At 43.5% G+C, this 18,862-nt stretch overlaps 1 protein-coding gene and 1 pseudogene across 2 annotated transcripts; one reads left to right on the top strand and one right to left on the bottom strand.

The window, feature by feature from the left end:
• The first annotated feature begins 11,743 nt into the window (after positions 1-11,743).
• On the top strand, positions 11,744-15,255 carry LOC147985819 (uncharacterized; annotated as a pseudogene). The gene is made up of 2 exons (XR_015616912.1): positions 11,744-12,108; positions 12,576-15,255. The product of XR_015616912.1 is annotated as an uncharacterized LOC147985819 (transcript).
• A 1,667-nt stretch (positions 15,256-16,922) lies between these two features.
• LOC125538604 (protein FLOURY 1) lies at positions 16,923-18,409 on the bottom strand. The gene has a single exon (XM_048701864.2). It carries the CDS (start codon positions 18,184-18,186, stop codon positions 17,311-17,313), a length of 876 nt encoding a protein of 291 aa, XP_048557821.1. The 5' UTR covers positions 18,187-18,409; the 3' UTR covers positions 16,923-17,310.
• Positions 18,410-18,862: the final 453 nt, after the last annotated feature.

The raw sequence follows: 18,862 nt of genomic DNA, 5'->3' as shown, positions 1-18,862 counted from the left end.
TTTGATGTACCAAAGGAGTTCGGAGTCCTAGATGAGATCGGGGACATGACGAGGAGTCTCGAAATGGTCGAGACGTAAAGATCGATATATTGGACGACTATATTCGGACATCGAAAAGGTTCCCAGTGATTCAGGTATTTTTCGGAGTACCGGGTAGTTACGGGAGAAGCAATGGGCCTTGATGGGCTTTAGTGGGAAGAGGAGAAAGGGCCAAGGGGCTGCTGCGCCCCCCCTCCCCTCTAGTCCGAATTGGACTAGGGAAAAGGGGGCCGGCCACCTTTCCTTCTCCTCCACTTCCTTCTCCCTTCCTCCCCTCTTGGTGGACTCCTACTAAGGACTTGGAGTCCTAGTAGGACTCCACATCCTGGCAGCACCAATTGCCTTGGCCGGCCTCTTCCTCCTCCATCCTTTATATACTGAGGCAAGGGGCACCCCATGAGCAGAAGTTGATCTTCGTGATCGTTCCTTAGCCGTGTGCGGTGCCCCCTTCCACCATAGTCCACCTCGATCATATTGTAGCGGTGCTTAGGCGAAGCCTTGCGACGGTAGAACATCAAGATCGTCACCACGCCGTCGTGCTGACGGAACTCCTCCCCGACGCTTTGCTGGATCGGAGCCCGGGGATCGTCATCGAGCTGAACGTGTGCTAGAACTCGGAGGTGCCCCAGTTTCGGTGCTTGATCGGTCGGGTCGTGGAGACGTACGACTACATCAACCAAACGCTTCCGTTGTCGATCTACAAGGGTACGTAGATCACACTCTCCCCTCGTTGCTATGCATCACCATGATCTTGCGTGTGCGTAGGAAATTTTTTGAAATTACTACGTTCCCCAACAGTGGCATCCGAGCCTAGGTTTTATGTGGTGATGTTATATGCACGAGTAGAACACAAGTGAGTTGTGGGCGATATAAGTCATACTGCTTACCAGCATGTCATACTTTGGTTCGGCGGTATTGTTGGAAGAAGCGGCCCGGACCAACATTACGCGTACGCTTACGCGAGACCGGTTCTCCCGACGTGCTTTGCACAGAGGTGGCTTGCGGGTGACAGTTTCTCCAACTTTAGTTGAACCGAGTGTGGCTACGCCCGGTCCTTGCGAAGGTTAAAACAGCACCAACTTGACAAACTACATTGTGGTTTTGATGCATAGGTAAGATTGGTTCTTGCTTAAGCCCGTAGCAGCCACGTAAAACTTGCAACAACAAAGTAGAGGACGTCTAACTTGTTTTTGCAGGGCATGTTGTGATGTGATATGGTCAAGACATGATGCTAAATTTTATTGTATGAGATGATCATGTTTTGTAACCGAGTTATCGGCAACTGGCAGGAGCCATATGGTTGTCGCTTTATTGTATGCAATGCAATCGCGCTGTAATGCTTTACTTTATCACTAAGCGGTAGCGATAGTCGTGGAAGCATAAGATTGGCGAGACGACAAAACGATGCTACGATGGAGATCAAGGTGTCGTGCCGGTGACGATGGTGATCATGACGGTGCTTCGGAGATGGAGATCATAAGCACAAGATGATGATGGCCATATCATATCACTTATATTGATTGCATGTGATGTTTATCTTTTATGCATCTTATCTTGCTTTGATTGACGGTAGCATTATAAGATGATCTCTCACTAATTATCAAGAAGTGTTCTCCCTGAGTATGCACCGTTGCGAAAGTTCTTCGTGCTGAGACACCACGTGATGATCGGGTGTGATAGGCTCTACGTTCAAATACAACGGGTGCAAAATAGTTGCACACGCGGAATACTCAGGTTATACTTGACGAGCCAAGCATATACAGATATGGCCTCGGAACACGGAGACCGAAAGGTCGAGCGTGAATCATATAGTAGATATGATCAACATAGTGATGTTCACCAATGAAACTACTCCATCTCACGTGATGATCGGACATGGTTTAGTTGATCTGGATCACGTGATCACTTAGAGGATTAGAGGGATGTCTATCTAAGTGGGAGTTCTTAAGTAATATGATTAATTGAACTTTAATTTATCATGAACTTAGTCCTGGTAGTATTAGCATATCTATGTTGTAGATCAATAGCTCGCGTTGTTGCTTTCATATGTTTATTTTGATATGTTCCTAGAGAAAAATTGTGTTGAAAGATGTTAGTAGCAATGATGCGGATTGGATCCGTGATCTGAGGTTTATCCTCATTGCTGCACAGAAGAATTATGTCCTTGATGCACCGCTAGGTGATAGACCTATTGCAGGAGCAGATACAGACGTTATGAACGTTTGGCTAGCTCAATATGATGACTACTTGATAGTTTAGTGCACCATGCTTAATGGCTTAGAATCGGGACTTCAAAGACGTTTTGAACGTCATGGACCATATGAGATGTTCCAGGAGTTGAAGTTAATATTTCAAGCTAATACCCGAGTTGAGAGATATGAAGTCTCCAACAAGTTCTATAGCTAAAAGATGGAGGAGAATCGCTCAACTAGTGAGCATGTGCTCAGATTGTCTGGGTACTACAATCGCTTGAATCAAGTGGAATTTAATCTTCCAGATAAGATAGTAATTGACAGAATTCTCTAGTCACCATCACCAAGTTAGTAGAACTTCGTGATGAACTATAATATGCAAGGGATAACGGAAACAATTCCCAAGCTCTTCGTGATGCTGAAATCGACGAAGGTAGAAATCAAGAAAAACATCAAGTGTTGATGGTTAACAAGACCACTAGTTTCAAGAAAAGGGCAAAGGAAAGAAGGGGAACTTGAAGAAGAACAGCAAGCAAGTTGCTGCTCAAGTGAAGAAGCCCAAGTCTGGTCCTAAGCCTGAGACTAAGTGCTTCTACTGCAAAGGGACTGGTCACTGGAAGCGGAACTACCCCAAGTGATTGGCGGATAAGAAGGATGGCAAAGTGAACATAAGTATATTTGATATACATGTTATTGATGTGTACTTTACTAGTGTTTATAGCAACCCCTAAGCATTTGATACTAGTTCAGTTGCTAAGATTAGTAACTCGAAACGGGAGTTGCAGAATAAACAGAGACTAGTTAAGGGTGAAGTGACGATGTGTGTTGGAAGTGGTTCCAAGATTGATATGATCATCATCGCACACTCCCTATAATTCCGGGATTAATGTTGAACCTAAATAAGTGTTATTTGGTGTTTGCGTTGAGCATGAATGTGATTTGATCATATTTATTGTAATACGGTTATTCATTTAAGTAAGAGAATAAATTGTTGTTCTGTTTACATGAATAAAACCTTATATGGTTACACACCCAATGAAAATAGTTCGTTGGATCTCGATCGTAGTGATACACATAATCATAATATTGAAACCAAAAGATGCAAATTTAATAATGATAGTGCAACTTATTTGTGGCACTACCGTTTAGGTCATATTGGTGTAAAGCGCATGAAGAAACTCCATGTTGATGGGCTTTTAGAATCACTTGATTATGAATCAGTTGATGCTTGCGAACCATGCCTCATGGGCAAGATGACTAAGACTCCGTTCTCCGGAGCGAGCAACTGACTTATTGGAAATAATACATACTGATGTATGCGGTCCGATGAGTGTTAAGGCTCACGGCAAGTATCGTTATTTTCTGAACTTCACAGATGATTTGAGCAGATATGGGTATATCTACTTGATGAAACATAAGTCTGAAACATTTGAAAAGTTCAAAGAATTTCAGAGTGAAGTGGAAAATCATCGTGACAAGAAAATAAAGTTTCTAGGATCTGATCGTGGAGACAAATATTTGAGTTACGAGTTTGGTCTTCAGTTAAAAACAATGTGAAATAGTTTCACTACTCACGCCACCTGGAACACCACAATGTAATGGTGTGTCCGAACGTCATAACCGTACTTTATTAGATATGGTGCGACCTATGATGTTTCTTACCGATTTACCACTATTGTTTTGGGGTTATGCATTAAAGACAGTTGCATTCATGTTTAAAAGGGCACCATCTAAGTCCGTTGAGACGACACAATCTGAACTGTGCTTTGGAAAGAAACCAAAGTTGTCGTTTCTTAAAGTTTGGGATTGTGATGCATATATGAAAAGGTTTCATCCTGATAAGCTCAATACCAAATCGGAGAAATATGTCTTCATAGGATACCCAAAGGAAACTGTTGGGTACACCTTCTATCACAGATCCGAAGGCAAATTCGTTGCCAAGAATGGATCCTTTCCAAAGAAGGAGTTTATCTTGAAAGAAGTGAGTGGGAGGAAAGTAGAAAACTTGATAAGGTAATTGTACCTTCTCCCTTATTGGAAAGTAGTTCATCACAAAAATCTGTTCTTGTGACTACTACACCAATTAGTGAGGAAGCTAATGATGATGATCATGTAACTTCAGATCAAGTTACTACCGAATCTCGTAGGTAAACCAGAGTGAGATCCACACCAGAGTGGTACGGTAATCCTGTTCTGGAGGTCATGTTACTTGACCATGACGAACCTACGAACTATGAGGAAGCGATGATGAGCCCAGATTCCGCGAAATGGTTTGAGGCCATGAAATCTGAGATATGATCCATGTATGAGAACAAAGTTTGGACTTTGGTTGACTTGCCCGATGATCGGCAAGCAATTGAGAATAAATGGATCTTCAAGAGGAAGACGGATGCTGATAGTAGTGTTACTATCTACAAAGCTAGAATTGTCGCAAAAGGTTTTTTCGACAAGTTCAAGGTGTTGACTACGATGAGAGCTTCTCACTCGTATCTATGCTTGAGTCTGTCCGAATCATGTTAGTAATTGCCGCATTTTATGAAATCTAGCAAATGGATAAACAAAACTGCATTCCTTAATGGATTTATTAAAGAAGAGTTGTATATGATGCAATCAGAAGGTTTTGTCAATCTGAAAGATGCTAACAAAATGTGCAAGCTCCAGCGATCCATCTGTAAACTGGTGCAAGCATCTCGGAGTTGGAATATACACTTTGATGAGTTGATCAAAGCATATAGTTTTATACAGACTTGCGGTGAAGCCTGTATTTACAAGAAAGTGAGTGGGAGCACTACAGCATTTCTGATAAGTATATGTGAATGACATATTGTTGATCGGAAATAATATAGAATTATTCTGTAAAGCATAAAGGAGTGTTTGAAAGGAGTTTTTCAAAGAAAGACTCCGGTGAAGCTGCTTACATATTGAGCTCCAAGATCTATAGAGATAGATCAAGACGCTTGATAAGTTTTTTCAATGAGTACATACCTTGACAAGATTTTGAAGTAGTTCAAAATGGAGCAGTCAAAGAAAGAGTTCTTGCCTGTATTACAAGGTGTGAAGTTGAGTAAGACTCAAAGCCTGACCACGGCAGAAGATAGAAAGAGAATGAAAGTCATTCCCTATGCCTTGGCCATAGGTTCTATAAAGTATGTCATGCTGTATACCAGATCTATTGTATACCCTGCACTGATTTGGCAAGGGAGTACAATAGTGATCTAGGAGTATATCACTGGACAGCGGTCAGAATTATCCTTAGTGAAATAAGGATATGTTTCTCGATTATGGACGTGACAAAAAGGTTCGTCGTAAAGGGTTACGCCGATGCAAGTTTTGACACTAATCTAGATGACTCTAAGTCTCGGTCTAGATACATATTGAAAGTGGGCTAGATTAGCTCCATGCAGAGCATTGTTGACATAGAAATTTGCAAAATACATGTGGATCTGAATGTGGCAGACCCGTTGACTAAGATTCTCTCACAAGCAAAACATGATCACACCTTAGTACTCTTTGGGTGTTAATCACATAGCGATGTGAACTAGATTACTGAATCTAGTAAACCCTTTGGGTGTTGGTCACATGGTGATGTGAACTATGGGTGTTAATCACATGATGATGTGAACTATCGATGTTAATCACATGGTGATGTGATCTAGATTATTGACTCTAGTGCAAGTGGGAGACTGAAGGAAATATGCCCTAGAGGCAATAATAAAGTTATTATTTATTTCCTTATATCATGATAAATGTTTATTATTCATGCTAGAATTGTATTAACCGGAAACATAATACATGTGTGAATACATAGACAAACAGAGTGTCACTAGTATGCCTCTACTTGACTAGCTCGTTAATCAAAGATGGTTATGTTTCCTAACCATGGACAAAGAGTTGTTATTTGATTAACGGGATCACATCATTAGATGAATGATCTGATTGAAATGACCCATTCCATTAGCTTAGCACCCGATCGTTTAGTATGTTGCTATTGCTTTCTTCATGACTTATACATGTTCCTATGACTATGAGATTATGCAACTCCCGTTTGCCGGAGGAACACTTTGTGTGCTACCAAACGTCACAACGTAACTGGGTGATTATAAAGGAGGTCTACAGGTGTCTCCAAAGGTACATGTTGGGTTGGCGTATTTCGAGATTAGGATTTGTCACTCCGATTGTTGGAGAGGTATCTCTGGGCCCTCTCGGTAATGCACATCACTTAAGCCTTGCAAGCATTGCAACTAATGAGTTAATTGCGGGATGATGTATTACAGAACGAGTAAAGAGACTTGCCGGTAACGAGATTGAACTAGGTATTGGATACCGACGATCAAATCTCGGGCAAGTAACATACCGATGACAAAGGAAACAACGTATGTTGTTATGCGGTCTGACCGATAAAGATCTTCGTAGAATATGTAGGAGCCAATATGGGCATCCAGGTCCCGCTATTGGTTATTGACCGAAGACATGTCTCGGTCATGTCTACATCGTTCTCGAACCCGTAGGGTCCGCACGCTTAAGGTTTCGATGACAGTTATATTATGAGTTTATGAGTTTTGATGTACCAAAGGAGTTCGGAGTCCTGGATGAGATCGGGGACATGACGAGGAGTCTCGAAATGGTCGAGACGTAAAGATCGATATATTGGACGACTATATTCGGACATCGGAAAGGTTCCCAGTGATTCAGGTATTTTTCGGAGTACCGGGTAGTTACGGGAGAAGCAATGGGCCTTGATGGGCTTTAGTGGGAAGAGGAGAAAGGGCCAAGGGGCTGCTGCACCCCCCCTCCCCTCTAGTCCGAATTGGACTAGGGAAAAGGGGGCCGGCCACCTTTCCTTCTCCTCCACTTCCTTCTCCCTTCCTCCCCTCTTGGTGGACTCCTACTAAGGACTTGGAGTCCTAGTAGGACTCCACATCCTGGCAGCACCAATTGCCTTGGCCGGCCTCCTCCTCCTCCATCCTTTATATACTGAGGCAAGGGGCACCCCATGAGCAGAAGTTGATCTTCGTGATCGTTCCTTAGCCGTGTGCGGTGCCCCCTTCCACCATAGTCCACCTCGATCATATTGTAGCGGTGCTTAGGCGAAGCCCTGCGACGGTAGAACATCAAGATCGTCACCATGCCGTCGTGCTGACGGAACTCCTCCCCGACGCTTTGCTGGATCGGAGCCCGGGGATCGTCATCGAGCTGAACGTGTGCTAGAACTCGGAGGTGTCGTAGTTTCGGTGCTTGATCGGTCGGGCCGTGGAGACGTACGACTACATCAACCAAACGCTTCCGTTGTCGATCTACAAGGGTACGTAGATCACACTCTCCCCTCGTTGCTATGCATCACCATGATCTTGCGTGTGTATAGGAATTTTTTTGAAATTACAACGTTCCCCAACAATTGTCACTAGTATGCCTCTACCTGACTAGCTCGTTGATCGAAGATGGTTATGTTTCCTAACCATAGACATGAGTTGTCATTCGATAAACGGGATCACATCATTAGGAGAATGATGTGATTGACTTGACCCATTCCGTTAGCTTAGCACTTGATCGTTTAGTATGTTGCTATTGCTTTCTTCATGACTTATACATGTTCCTATAACTATGAGATTATGCAACTCCCGTTTACCGGAGGAACACTTTGTGTGCTACCAAACATCACAACGTAACTGGGTGATTATAAAGGTGCTCTACAGGTGTCTCCGAAGGTACTTGTTGAGTTGGCGTATTTCGAGATTAGGATTTGTCACTCCGATTGTCGGAGAGGTATCTCTGGGCCCTCTCGGTAATGCACATCACTATAAGCCTTGCAAGCAATGTGACTAATGAGTTAGTTGTGGGATGATGCATTACATAACGAGTAAAGAGACTTGCCGGTAACGAGATTGAACTAGGTATTGAGATACCGACGATCGAATCTCGGGCAAGTAACATGCCGATGACAAAGGGAACGCCGTATGCTGTTATGCGGTTTGACCAATAAAGATCTTCGTAGAATATGTGGGAGCCAATATGAGCATCCAGGTTCCGCTATTGGTTATTGATCGAAGACGTGTCTCGGTCATGTCTACATAGTTCTCGAACCCATAGGGTCCGCACGCTTAAAGTTCGGTGACGATCAGTATTATGAGTTTTTGTGTTTTGATGTACCGAAGGTAGTTCGGAGTCCCGGATATGATCACGGACATGACGAGGAGTCTCAAAATGGTCGAGACGTAAAGATCGATATATTGGACGACTATGTTCGGACACCGGAAAGGTTCCGGAAGGTTTCAGACATATACCGGAGTACCGGGGGGTTACCGGAACCCCCCGGGGGGCTTAATGGGCCTACATGGGCCTTAGTGGAAATAGAGGGCAGCAAGGGAAGTGTGGGGTGTGCCCCCCAAGGCCCAAACCGAATTGGTTTAGGGCAAAGGGGGCCGGCCCCCTCTTTCCTTCTCCTCCTCTCCCTTTCCTTCCCCCTCTCCTACTCCTACTAGGAAAGGGAGGAGTCCTACTCCTAGTGGGAGTAGGACTCCCCCTCTTGGCGCACCTCTCCCTGGACGGCCACCTCCTCCCCTTGCTCCTTTATATACGGGGGCAGGGGGCACCCCATAGACACAACAATTGATCATTGATCTCTTAGCCGTGTGCGGTGCCCCCCTCCACCATAATCCACCTCAATCATATCGTAGCAGTGCTTAGGCGAAGCCCTGCTTCGGTAGTATCATCATCACTGTCACCACGCCGTCGTGCCGACGAAACTCTCCTGTGAAGCTTTGCTGGATCGGAGCTCGCGGGATGTCATCGAGTTGAACGTGTGCAGAACTCGGAGGTGCCGTGCGTTCGGTACTTAGATCGGTCTGATCGTGAAGACGTACGACTACACCAACCGCGTTGTGCTAAGGCTTCCGCATTCGGTCTACGAGGGTACGTGGACACACTCTCCCCTCTCGTTGCTATGCATCACCATGATCCTGTGTGTGCGTAGGATTTTTTTTGAAATTACTACGTTCCCCAACAACAACAATCCTAAAGAGGGTTGTGGTGAAGAGGATTGGGTCACCATCTTAGATTCAACCAGCCAGATCCGGCGAGACCTAGCATCACAAGCACCCCGATGACGATGAAACTGGACCAGGATACAAAATGCCTCCGTTTAGTATGTTGGAAGATGCCTTAAAAGCATTACCTGCATAACACGAAGACACAATCAGATCTACCACTTTAGAAGATATGATCCCCTCCCCTTCAAGGTGGATCATGAGTAGGGAAACATTACTTTTGATCCACGTGATGCCGTCTTCGCCACGGTAGCGTAGCCACCAAGGAAAGAAACTCTATTAACTAAGAGACCTAACAACACTACTGCAACACCGACTTGGAGTACCCCCCCCCCCCCCCCCGCGTAGCCGACGTGGCAGGCAAAGGAGGTGGTTGTTCCCATCTAAGTCAACACTACAATTGTTACTACATATTTATGTTGGTCAAGCAATTTAAATCATTCACATAGTAATAAATCTTGTTTGGGCAAAGAATTTTTTAAAATAACACTTACTTGAACTTTTTTTCTTGAAGTACATATACAACAGAATATATTTTAAAGGGTTGGGTTAGACCAATGTTTGAAAGTTGTGTCAACTTTTTTTACATGCATGAACATTTATTGTGAGAACAACATTTGGTAATTCCATGAACTTCTATTTGACATGCATGGATAGTTTGTTTGATATACATGAGCATTTACATTTGACGGTGAACATATTTTGAATTTTTATATTATAATTCTATTAATAAACACAATATTGTAAAAAGTAATTTTACAAATCAAGATCGTGAGAAAGCACAACGACCTAATCAACCTTTACTCATTCTCCCGTGTGGGGTTGCATCATTCAGTCCTGTAGTTAAAACTAGTTTATCGTCAGAACAACAACCTTTTTAGTGAACCATGGGTGCACTGTTTTCGTAGTCCATGGACATGTGACGACCATGATGATCCCCAGTCGCAGAATATTCAGAATTTGGTTGGGATTGCGATTGGCTGCAACAGTTGTGTTGAACACTGAGGCTTTATAATGAAAAATCCACTATGTGAGTTTACATTGATGGATCTGATATGACGGCCCATGTGTATCATCCTTTCTTGAAGGTGTTCACTTTGAAGCAATGATGACACATGTTTTCCGAAGTGATCAAAACCCTCAATATATGCTACTCCAATTAACTATTGCTAGACAGTAGTTGCTAGGCCTTCAAGTACAAAAAAATATAGTAAGTGGTAACTTGCCCCTTAGTTGAGAAACAAATGTATTAGGCTACAGATTTGACACAAAAGTCTTTTGCAGGAGACACTTCACTACAATTAACAATCTAGCCATGTCACCAACAATTCTGGAGAAATTGTCAATCTCACTTGCTTTGCTAGTTGTAACAAATGATTAGAAGATAATGTGGTTGTAAGTGTTTTGCATTTTCAGAATATGCTAAAAAGTACATGTAATTGAGATTTTGGAGGTTTTCGTGTCGAGAAAATTGAACCGAGGTTCATAGGTTCAGTGGTAGCATCTTAACGACAGAGATGCTACATAAATGTAAGCATATGCATGTCTAGTGACCAATCGGACATTCATGGCATAATATTTCATAGGTTGGTGCATCCATAAATCCAAAAGACCAACTACTATTGCATCAATTGACTAACAATCCACTCTAGGCGACCAAAATCCTCGTATACTCTCAAGTATTAAGTAATACTGTAAAAAAAGAGCATTGCATAGAGCATCATGACTTAGAATTGAAGCCAAGACGACTTTCAGAGTTATGCAATCTTTTGTTCTTAGTGAGGCAAATCCATTTAAGATTTCCCTCTCTCAGTATTAGTGAAAGTACTTCACAAATAGGGGTTTACTCCATGTAAGGCAAACCAGTTCCTCTATTGTTCTTTCATGTGAATTGGTCAATCATTAGACTATAAAGTAATTATTCATCATATAACTAAGTGTCATCAGGTGAATGACATACAGATGGTCAAAATCATACTCCCTCCGTTCAAATGTAGTGCATATAGGCTTTGTACAGATGGTCAAAATCATACTCCATCCCAAGTTTGATCAAGTTTATAGAGAGAATTATTTATATCTATAATCTTAAATATATAAAATAGGAAACTACGTCTTATGATGAGTCTAATGATACATATTTGGCATTCTAGATGTAAATATTTTCCTCCACAAACTTGATCAAAGTTTGTGAGGTTTGACTTTTCAAAAATTCTATATTTACTACATTATAAAACAAAGGGAGTGTTTGGCTACCACAAGAATTGCACTATGCGTAGAAGGGTATTGAAATTAGATTCTAGAAATAGAAGTGTTTGGCTACCACAAGAATTTGAATCATAAGTTCCAAATCCGATTCCAGCAGTGGCGGAACCAGAGGGTGTGCTGGTGTGCCGTGGCACACCCAGAAAATCTGGGATTTTCTTATATATATATAGAAATTTTGACTGTTGACTATTGAGCCCAGGCGGCCAGGCCCACCTCATCTTCTCGGGCTCCACTATGAGCGAGCGAGAGAGAGGCACAGGCGCAGGCGCACAACCGCATCTCGCTCGGCCGCCGCCGCCGCTCCCCGCCTCCGCCCAGTCGCTCCCCGCTCGCGCTCGGCCACCGCTGCTGGGCTCTCGCGCGTGGCGGCCGCCGCTGGAGCTCCTTCGGTCCTTCCCGTCACGGCCATCGACCGTCGCGCCTCCCCTGCCGAGGCGCCGTCGAGCCGACCCGGACCAGATGGCTGCCGCCGCTCCGGTCTCCGGAGGATCTTCTCCCGCCTCCCGACGCTCTCCTCTCCTCCGGTCCTTCCCGCTCCACCGCTCCTCGCCCCGGTCGTGGCCTCGTGGGTGAGTTTTGACGGCGGCCTCCCCTACAGCTTTGAACATATGCTCAATTTTTGTCTGAACAACAAGCATAGTGCGCTCATGTTTGTCTGAATTCTGAACAACAAGCATAGTGCGCTCGGCGGCCTCCCCTACAGCTCTCTCAAATTGAATCTTGCATATATAGCAAACTGATGCTTGATTGCTTCTGCTCTAAACATATGCTTGCTGAAAATCTTATATAGCAAACTGATGCTTGCTTCTGCTCTAAAGTCTGACATATGCTTGCTGAAAATCATATGTTTGCAAACTGATGTATTTCGGATGCTGCTCTGAAACATATGCTTGTTATTGCTCTGAATCGTATGCTTACAAACTGATGTAGCAAACCGATGCTTTTTCTGAAACAAATGTATGTTTGAAAACTGGGACGTGTGCCATTTTTTGTTCTGTTGTCTTGCTGTCTTGCTGACATTATGTTCTAATTGTAGAACTGAAGATGAAGAGGAATGGTGACATTAAGTCTTTTTTCCGGAATTATGAAGCAAAAACAAGAAAGGTTGCAGCCGAAGAGCAACCTGAACCTGATATTGATCCACCTCCAGTCCATTCGGATGCAGAGATTGACATTGATATTGATGATGAAGCACCACAGCAACCATCACCCCAACATCCACATGCAAGGTCCTATAATATTCAAAGGCTTCCACCTGATCCAGGGAAAGGATTCCTATTTCAGATTATGATGTTAATGATCAAGACGAAGTTCGGAGCCGGTACATTGCAAAGAATGCAGTCCAACCATATGCACACAACTTTGAAGTCAAGAAAATGTATGGTAAAAATCGACACTTCAACTTTGTTTGGTTTGAGAACTACAAATGGCTAGAATATAGTGTCAAATATGAGGCTGCATTTTGCTTTGTGTGTTATTTGTTCAAAGGCAAATCGAATGGGGGGCCTAAGGGTGATGCCTTTGTTAAAGGTGGTTGGAAAAATTGGTATAAGCCTGATGCATTAGACAAACATGAGGGTGGTATTAACAGCATTCACAACAAAGCTCAAGAGAAGTACAATTTATTTGTGGCACCCCAACCATCAATTGACAACATTATGGTGAGGGTGGATAAAGAGGATTTGCGTATGTACAAGGCTAGGCTGACTTATTCACTTAGATGCTTGAGGTTTCTTTTGAACCAAGGATTGGCATTTCGTGGACATGATGAGAGTGAAGAATCTAGCAATAGGGGGAACTTTGTTGAACTTCTTAAGTGGCTTTCGGAAAATGATGAAGAAGTTAATAAACTTGTTGTGAACAATGCTCCTGGGAATTGCATCTTGACTAGTCCAAAGATACAAAATCAAATAATTGAATGTTGTGCGGTGCAAACAACTAAAAGAATTATTGAAGATATTGGTGATGACCACTATGCAATCCTAGCTGATGAGTCTAGTGATGCATCTCATAAAGAACAACTTGCTCTCTGCATATGATTTGTTGACAAATCGGGAAGAGGATGTGAGAGGTTCCTTGGAGTTGTTCATGTTGCCAATACAACTTCATTGTCACTTAAGGATGCAATTCAAACTTTGCTTAAAGATCATCATTTGACCCCTAGTCAAATGCGTGGGCAAGGATATGATGGGGCAAGCAACATGAAAGGGGAGATTAATGGGTTGAAAACATTGATCATGAATGAGTCACCCTCTGCCTATTACATCCATTGTTTTGCACATCAACTTCAGTTGGTTCTTATAGCCGTGGAAAAGGAAAATGAACCATGTTTGTGGTTCTTTGATCATGTTTCTTACTTGCTCAATATTGTTGGAGTTTCTTGTAAGCGCCATGACATGCTTCGAGATGTTAGAGCTCAAAAGGTTTTGGAAGCACTTGAAATGGGTGAGATTGAAAGTGGAAGTGGGCTAAATCAAGAGATGGGACTAGCTAGACCCGGCGATACTCGTCGGGGTTCTCATTTTAAAACCATTATGCACATTGTTAGCATGTATTCCACAATCCTTGAAGTACTTGATGCTATTGGAAAAGATCCTTCACAAAAACGTGAGTGGACAAGAATACGTGGAGTTGCTCAAGCCATTGAATCATTTGACTTTGTTTTCAATCTTCACTTGATGCTTGTTATTCTTGGCTATACAAATGAGTTGTCCAAATCTTTGCAAAAGAGAGATCAAGATATTGTTAATGCAATGGCACTTGTTAGTTTGGCAAAGAGTAGAATGCAACACTTGAGGTCTCATGGTTGGGAAGAATTTCTTGCAAAGCTAACCTTATTTTGCAACAAACATGACATTCAAGTTCCTTTGTGGGAGGATACTTATGAGCATTATGGAAGATCACGTCGGTATTATGAAGTACAGACAAATGATGATCGTTATAGAAGAGAGGTATATCTTGGTGTCATTGATCAAACCATTCAAGAGCTTGACAATCGGTTTGATGAGGTTAATACGGAGTTGCTTATTTGCATGTCGGCTTTGAATCCAATCAACTCATTTGCTTCTTATGATGCACTCAAGGTAATGAGACTTGCTGAATTCTATCCCATGGACATATCAAGCACAGATTTGATAAGGCTAGAATTTCAACTTACTACTTTCATTGATGATATGAGACAAGATGATAGGTTTAGAAATGCAAGTAATATTGGTGAGCTCTCTATTATGCTTGTTGCAACAAAGAAGCATGTTCTTTATGATTTGGTCTACTTACTCATCAAATTGATATTGATTTTACCGGTGGCGACGGCGGGTGTTGAAAGATATTTTCAGCAATGGATCTAGTGAAAAGTAAGTTGAGGACTACTATGAGTGATGATCGCTTGAATGATTGCTTGGTGACATTTATTGAACGAGATGTGTTCATGAAAGTAAGTGAAGATGACATAGTTGATACTTTCATGGCAATGCAAAAACGTAGAGTTACCTAGTGATGTAATTTTCTACTTGTGCTTCTTTTGTGTAAGACTATTCGTATTGTAATTTCGCATATTTGAGATATATTTTGTGAACTAAATTGTTGTGAAATTTGAATTGAGCTATTCATGTTATTATTTTGCCATATTTTGTCTGACACTTGGATTAGTAGAATTTTTTTTAGAGTGTGCACACCCTTCATTTCATTGCTGGGTACGCCACTGGATTCCAGTGACATGGAATATGACCAAACCAATTTATTTATTATCAACAAAGAACCAAATGGAATTCTTGAGACCTGCACGTACAAATGCCCCTGGAAGTTTCGGAGAATTTCGTAAAAAAATTATGGTGTGAACGCGAGAATGAAATTTTAAATATCAAAGTTTTACAAAAGGGCATATGTGGGACCCACTTGCACGAATTGATCCGCCGATAAGATCATAGTTGCTCCTCAACAAGTGGACAATGCCCATAAATTCTGGACAATTTTGTGAAAATTTATAGTGCGAACACAAGGTTGAATATTTAAATATCGATGTTCTAAGAAGCCTACATTGGATATACTTGTATAATTGTTTGTCGATGACAGCTAAGTAACTAGTCTGTACATCGACAATGTTGGTCAAATTTCAGTTGATTCCAAGTAAATTTTTATCCGTCAACACAAGGTTCAAATTCTAAGCAGTGAAATTTCCATATGACATCGAAACACAAATATTGGAATGAAATTCTATCAGAATTAGATTTAAAAAGTTCAATTGGATGGATCAAATTCAATTCTTATGAACCAAACGAGGTGTTACTTTTTCTTTTTTGCAGGATTGCCTGAGAAAGGAAGACCATTCCACCAATTGTCTCCTGCGAATTGATAATCTTAGATTTCTTAGTTCAGCAAAGATTGTTTCTATATGCAAACAACTGCGATTAGGGCACAACCAAGCCTACGAGAGGAAAGTATATTAGCAGGTACTCATCATATTTCTTAGTATCTACATCAAATTCTAAAAAAGAAGTATGTATCCGCATCCCCTTAGTTTAAAACTAGAATTAGAAAGCAAAGATTGATTTTGGCAAAACTTCAGTGAGGGAAGCTAAAAAACTACAATGAATGCTGACTTTGCCAATGAATGACAGACTGCTTGATGAACAAAGTGTATTTGTGCCGGCAACAGTGGCTTCAGCGCTATACACACATCCGGAACTGATTAAGAAAACTGGGCAGTCCAGCCAGAGGGCACGTCCAATCTTCAAACTGTTACAGAGAAGTCGTTTACTGATTAGCTGCCAGGAGATAGTCGGCTCAGGGGCTTTTGGATGGAGAGCTATCCAAACGGGAAGGAAGATCTTGGATCTTAACTCACCGGTCCTATTTACCGTTGTCTACCACCGGATGCAAGTTTGCCTAATGAATCTATGAGATTTGCTTAATTTGAGAACCTGTAAATTGGCTTCAAATTAGCATATGCCACCATAATGCTTTTTTAGAAGAAATACCACTGCAAAAATATCTTTCAACGTAAATATCTTCATATGGTGAAAAATAATTGCCAATGTGAATTATCTAACTTACAATTGACAGCTGACTTTATAGCATCTTAATTATTACTTTTAGTGAATAGCATATCAACCAGTGAAGTAATACAGTGCCCTAGTATGCAAAACTGCCAATAGAAGCACGAATCAGATACAGAAAAACTAGCAAACCAAGATTTGACCGTCCAAGAAAAATTAAACAGCAGTGCTGGCCAGCACAATAAAATAAAAAAATGGAAATAGCTGAACCCTCCCTGTTTTCAAGTTCAGCCTGATCATGAAGAAATCAAGCGAGAAGGCAAATGTGGCTTGTAAATCAACACAGTCAAAACCCGTAAATGCCTTTTGAGGTATTCCAAAGCTGGGACTTACTCGAAACTGGAAGATTTTTGCATTTAGAAATCCAACATCATGTACCAAAAGACTACACACATCTATTGAGTTCACAATAATAAGACTTGAAAGGGTCCCGCAGATAGCATTGAGCATCTGTGCAGTTGAAGCATCTAGTACGATTATTAATCACATCTTAGGAGCTTGCAAAGGATGGTATATTTACAGGTGGATATTACATATATCTCTGCAGAGCTTTGTCTGCTTGAGTAATCTCACAGCAGCACCAGCTATCAAAATTTGGGCATTGGGAGGCCCTATATGGCTGCTGAATGCCATACAAAATGAAGAACCTGAACTGTCAAGAACTTCCCCAGCTTCAGGCCAACGTTTCTGCTCCATTGAGCTACCAGGAAGCAGGATCTACAACCGCTTGTCTCGGTCGTCCTCGCTTGTCTCTGACACGGCTTGCTCGGATGAAAACTCTGGCTCCCCGGATTGCATGCCGAACTTATTGATCATCCACTGAAGAGACTCGATTACCTGCCGGTCGTACATCTGCTTCTGCTGCACCATCTCCCGGAACTGCTTGGCCTCGCGCTCCACCAGCGCCTTCTCGTTCCGCAGGCACGCGATCTTGGCCATGGCCTCATCAGCTGCAGAGGCCGCCGCGCGCCTCTCCTTCTCCAGCTCCTCTAGCGCCGCCTCCTTCAGCCTCCTCTCCCGCACGAGCCGCCGCCTGAGCCGCTCCACGTTGCCCTCCTCCGCGCCGTTCACCTCGCTCTCGATGTCCTCATCCTCCGTGTTGGCCTCCTGCTCCAGCTCAAAAGCCAGCGACCTCGAAACAGGCTTGTCGGAGCAGCTGCCAGAGCGGGGGCGCTCCACGGTGTGGGCCGAGCTGCCTTTGTTGAGAGCCCGCGCCTTCGTCCCACTCCCACACACGGTGCAGACGACGCCTCTGACGCGCACCGCTTGCACCGTGGCGCCCGCGCTCCCCACGAGCCCCTCCACCGCGTCGCAGCGCTTGCCGAGTCGCCAGACCATGGCGCCCAGGAAGAGCAGGGACATTACGACGAGCACGTGGTGCGCGCCCACGGAGCGGGACAGGGCGGCCCAGTGCGCGGCGGAGGCCCACTCGCGGCCGACCTCGGACTCGGAGGCGTGCAGCATCGCGAAGACCCCGAGCGCGGAGCCGACGATGAAGTAGGCGGCGCCGGCGCCGGGTATGGAGCGGAAAGGGACGCCGGCGAGCGGCTTCAGCAGACCACCGGCACTGGAGATGCGGTTCCAGCCGCCCATGACGACGGGACGGGGGCAGTCCTGCTCCGATTCAGGCGAATAGAATTCTGATTGGGGAGATGGAATCGCTCGGGGAAATCTTGGAGATCGATCGGCGTGGGGATTTAGGGGAGATGATGAAGAGTCCGGGGGATGGCCAGGAGCTGGGCAGCCGGGGAAGCGCCGCGGCAGTAGGGTTCTGGTTCAGTCGAGGAAGGGAGATTTCTTCGGATAAGTCGTGGGCGGTATCGCTGCCGTGTGGGTCTCATGATTTCTGTGGGTCCACATTGTCGGTTCGTGGGTTGCGGGACGCGTGGGGGCCGCCGAAAATGAAGGGACATGGGTAGTCGGTACCACTTTGAGGGTTCCTTACTCAAGACGCTGACCTTCCGATGACAGGTGGGCTACCAAATACACGGGTCCCACGCGTCCGTGACGTGTTTCTTTTAGGGACTGTGACGTGGTTTAGGTGTACTAGGTCCGGGAGTATTTTTTGAACGAGCGGATCTTCGGACGGGAGTATGTTTTGCTAAAGCACATCTAGATGTGCCATAAGTATTGCATATCTAAGTCCTATGTCATTGATCTTACGTCTTCGTGTGGATATTTTCTTTTTTCTTTTTTCTTTTCTCTTTATACTTGATTCACTTACTTAGATGTGCAATAACTAGAGCACATCTAGATGTGCCCTAGATAC

The sequence above is a fragment of the Triticum urartu genome, chromosome 2A (genome assembly GCF_056163025.1).
Source record: "Triticum urartu cultivar PI428250 chromosome 2A, HENAU_Tu73, whole genome shotgun sequence".
In the NCBI taxonomy this organism is placed as follows: domain Eukaryota; kingdom Viridiplantae; phylum Streptophyta; class Magnoliopsida; order Poales; family Poaceae; genus Triticum; species Triticum urartu.
This window is presented reverse-complemented; position numbering and strand designations above follow the sequence as displayed.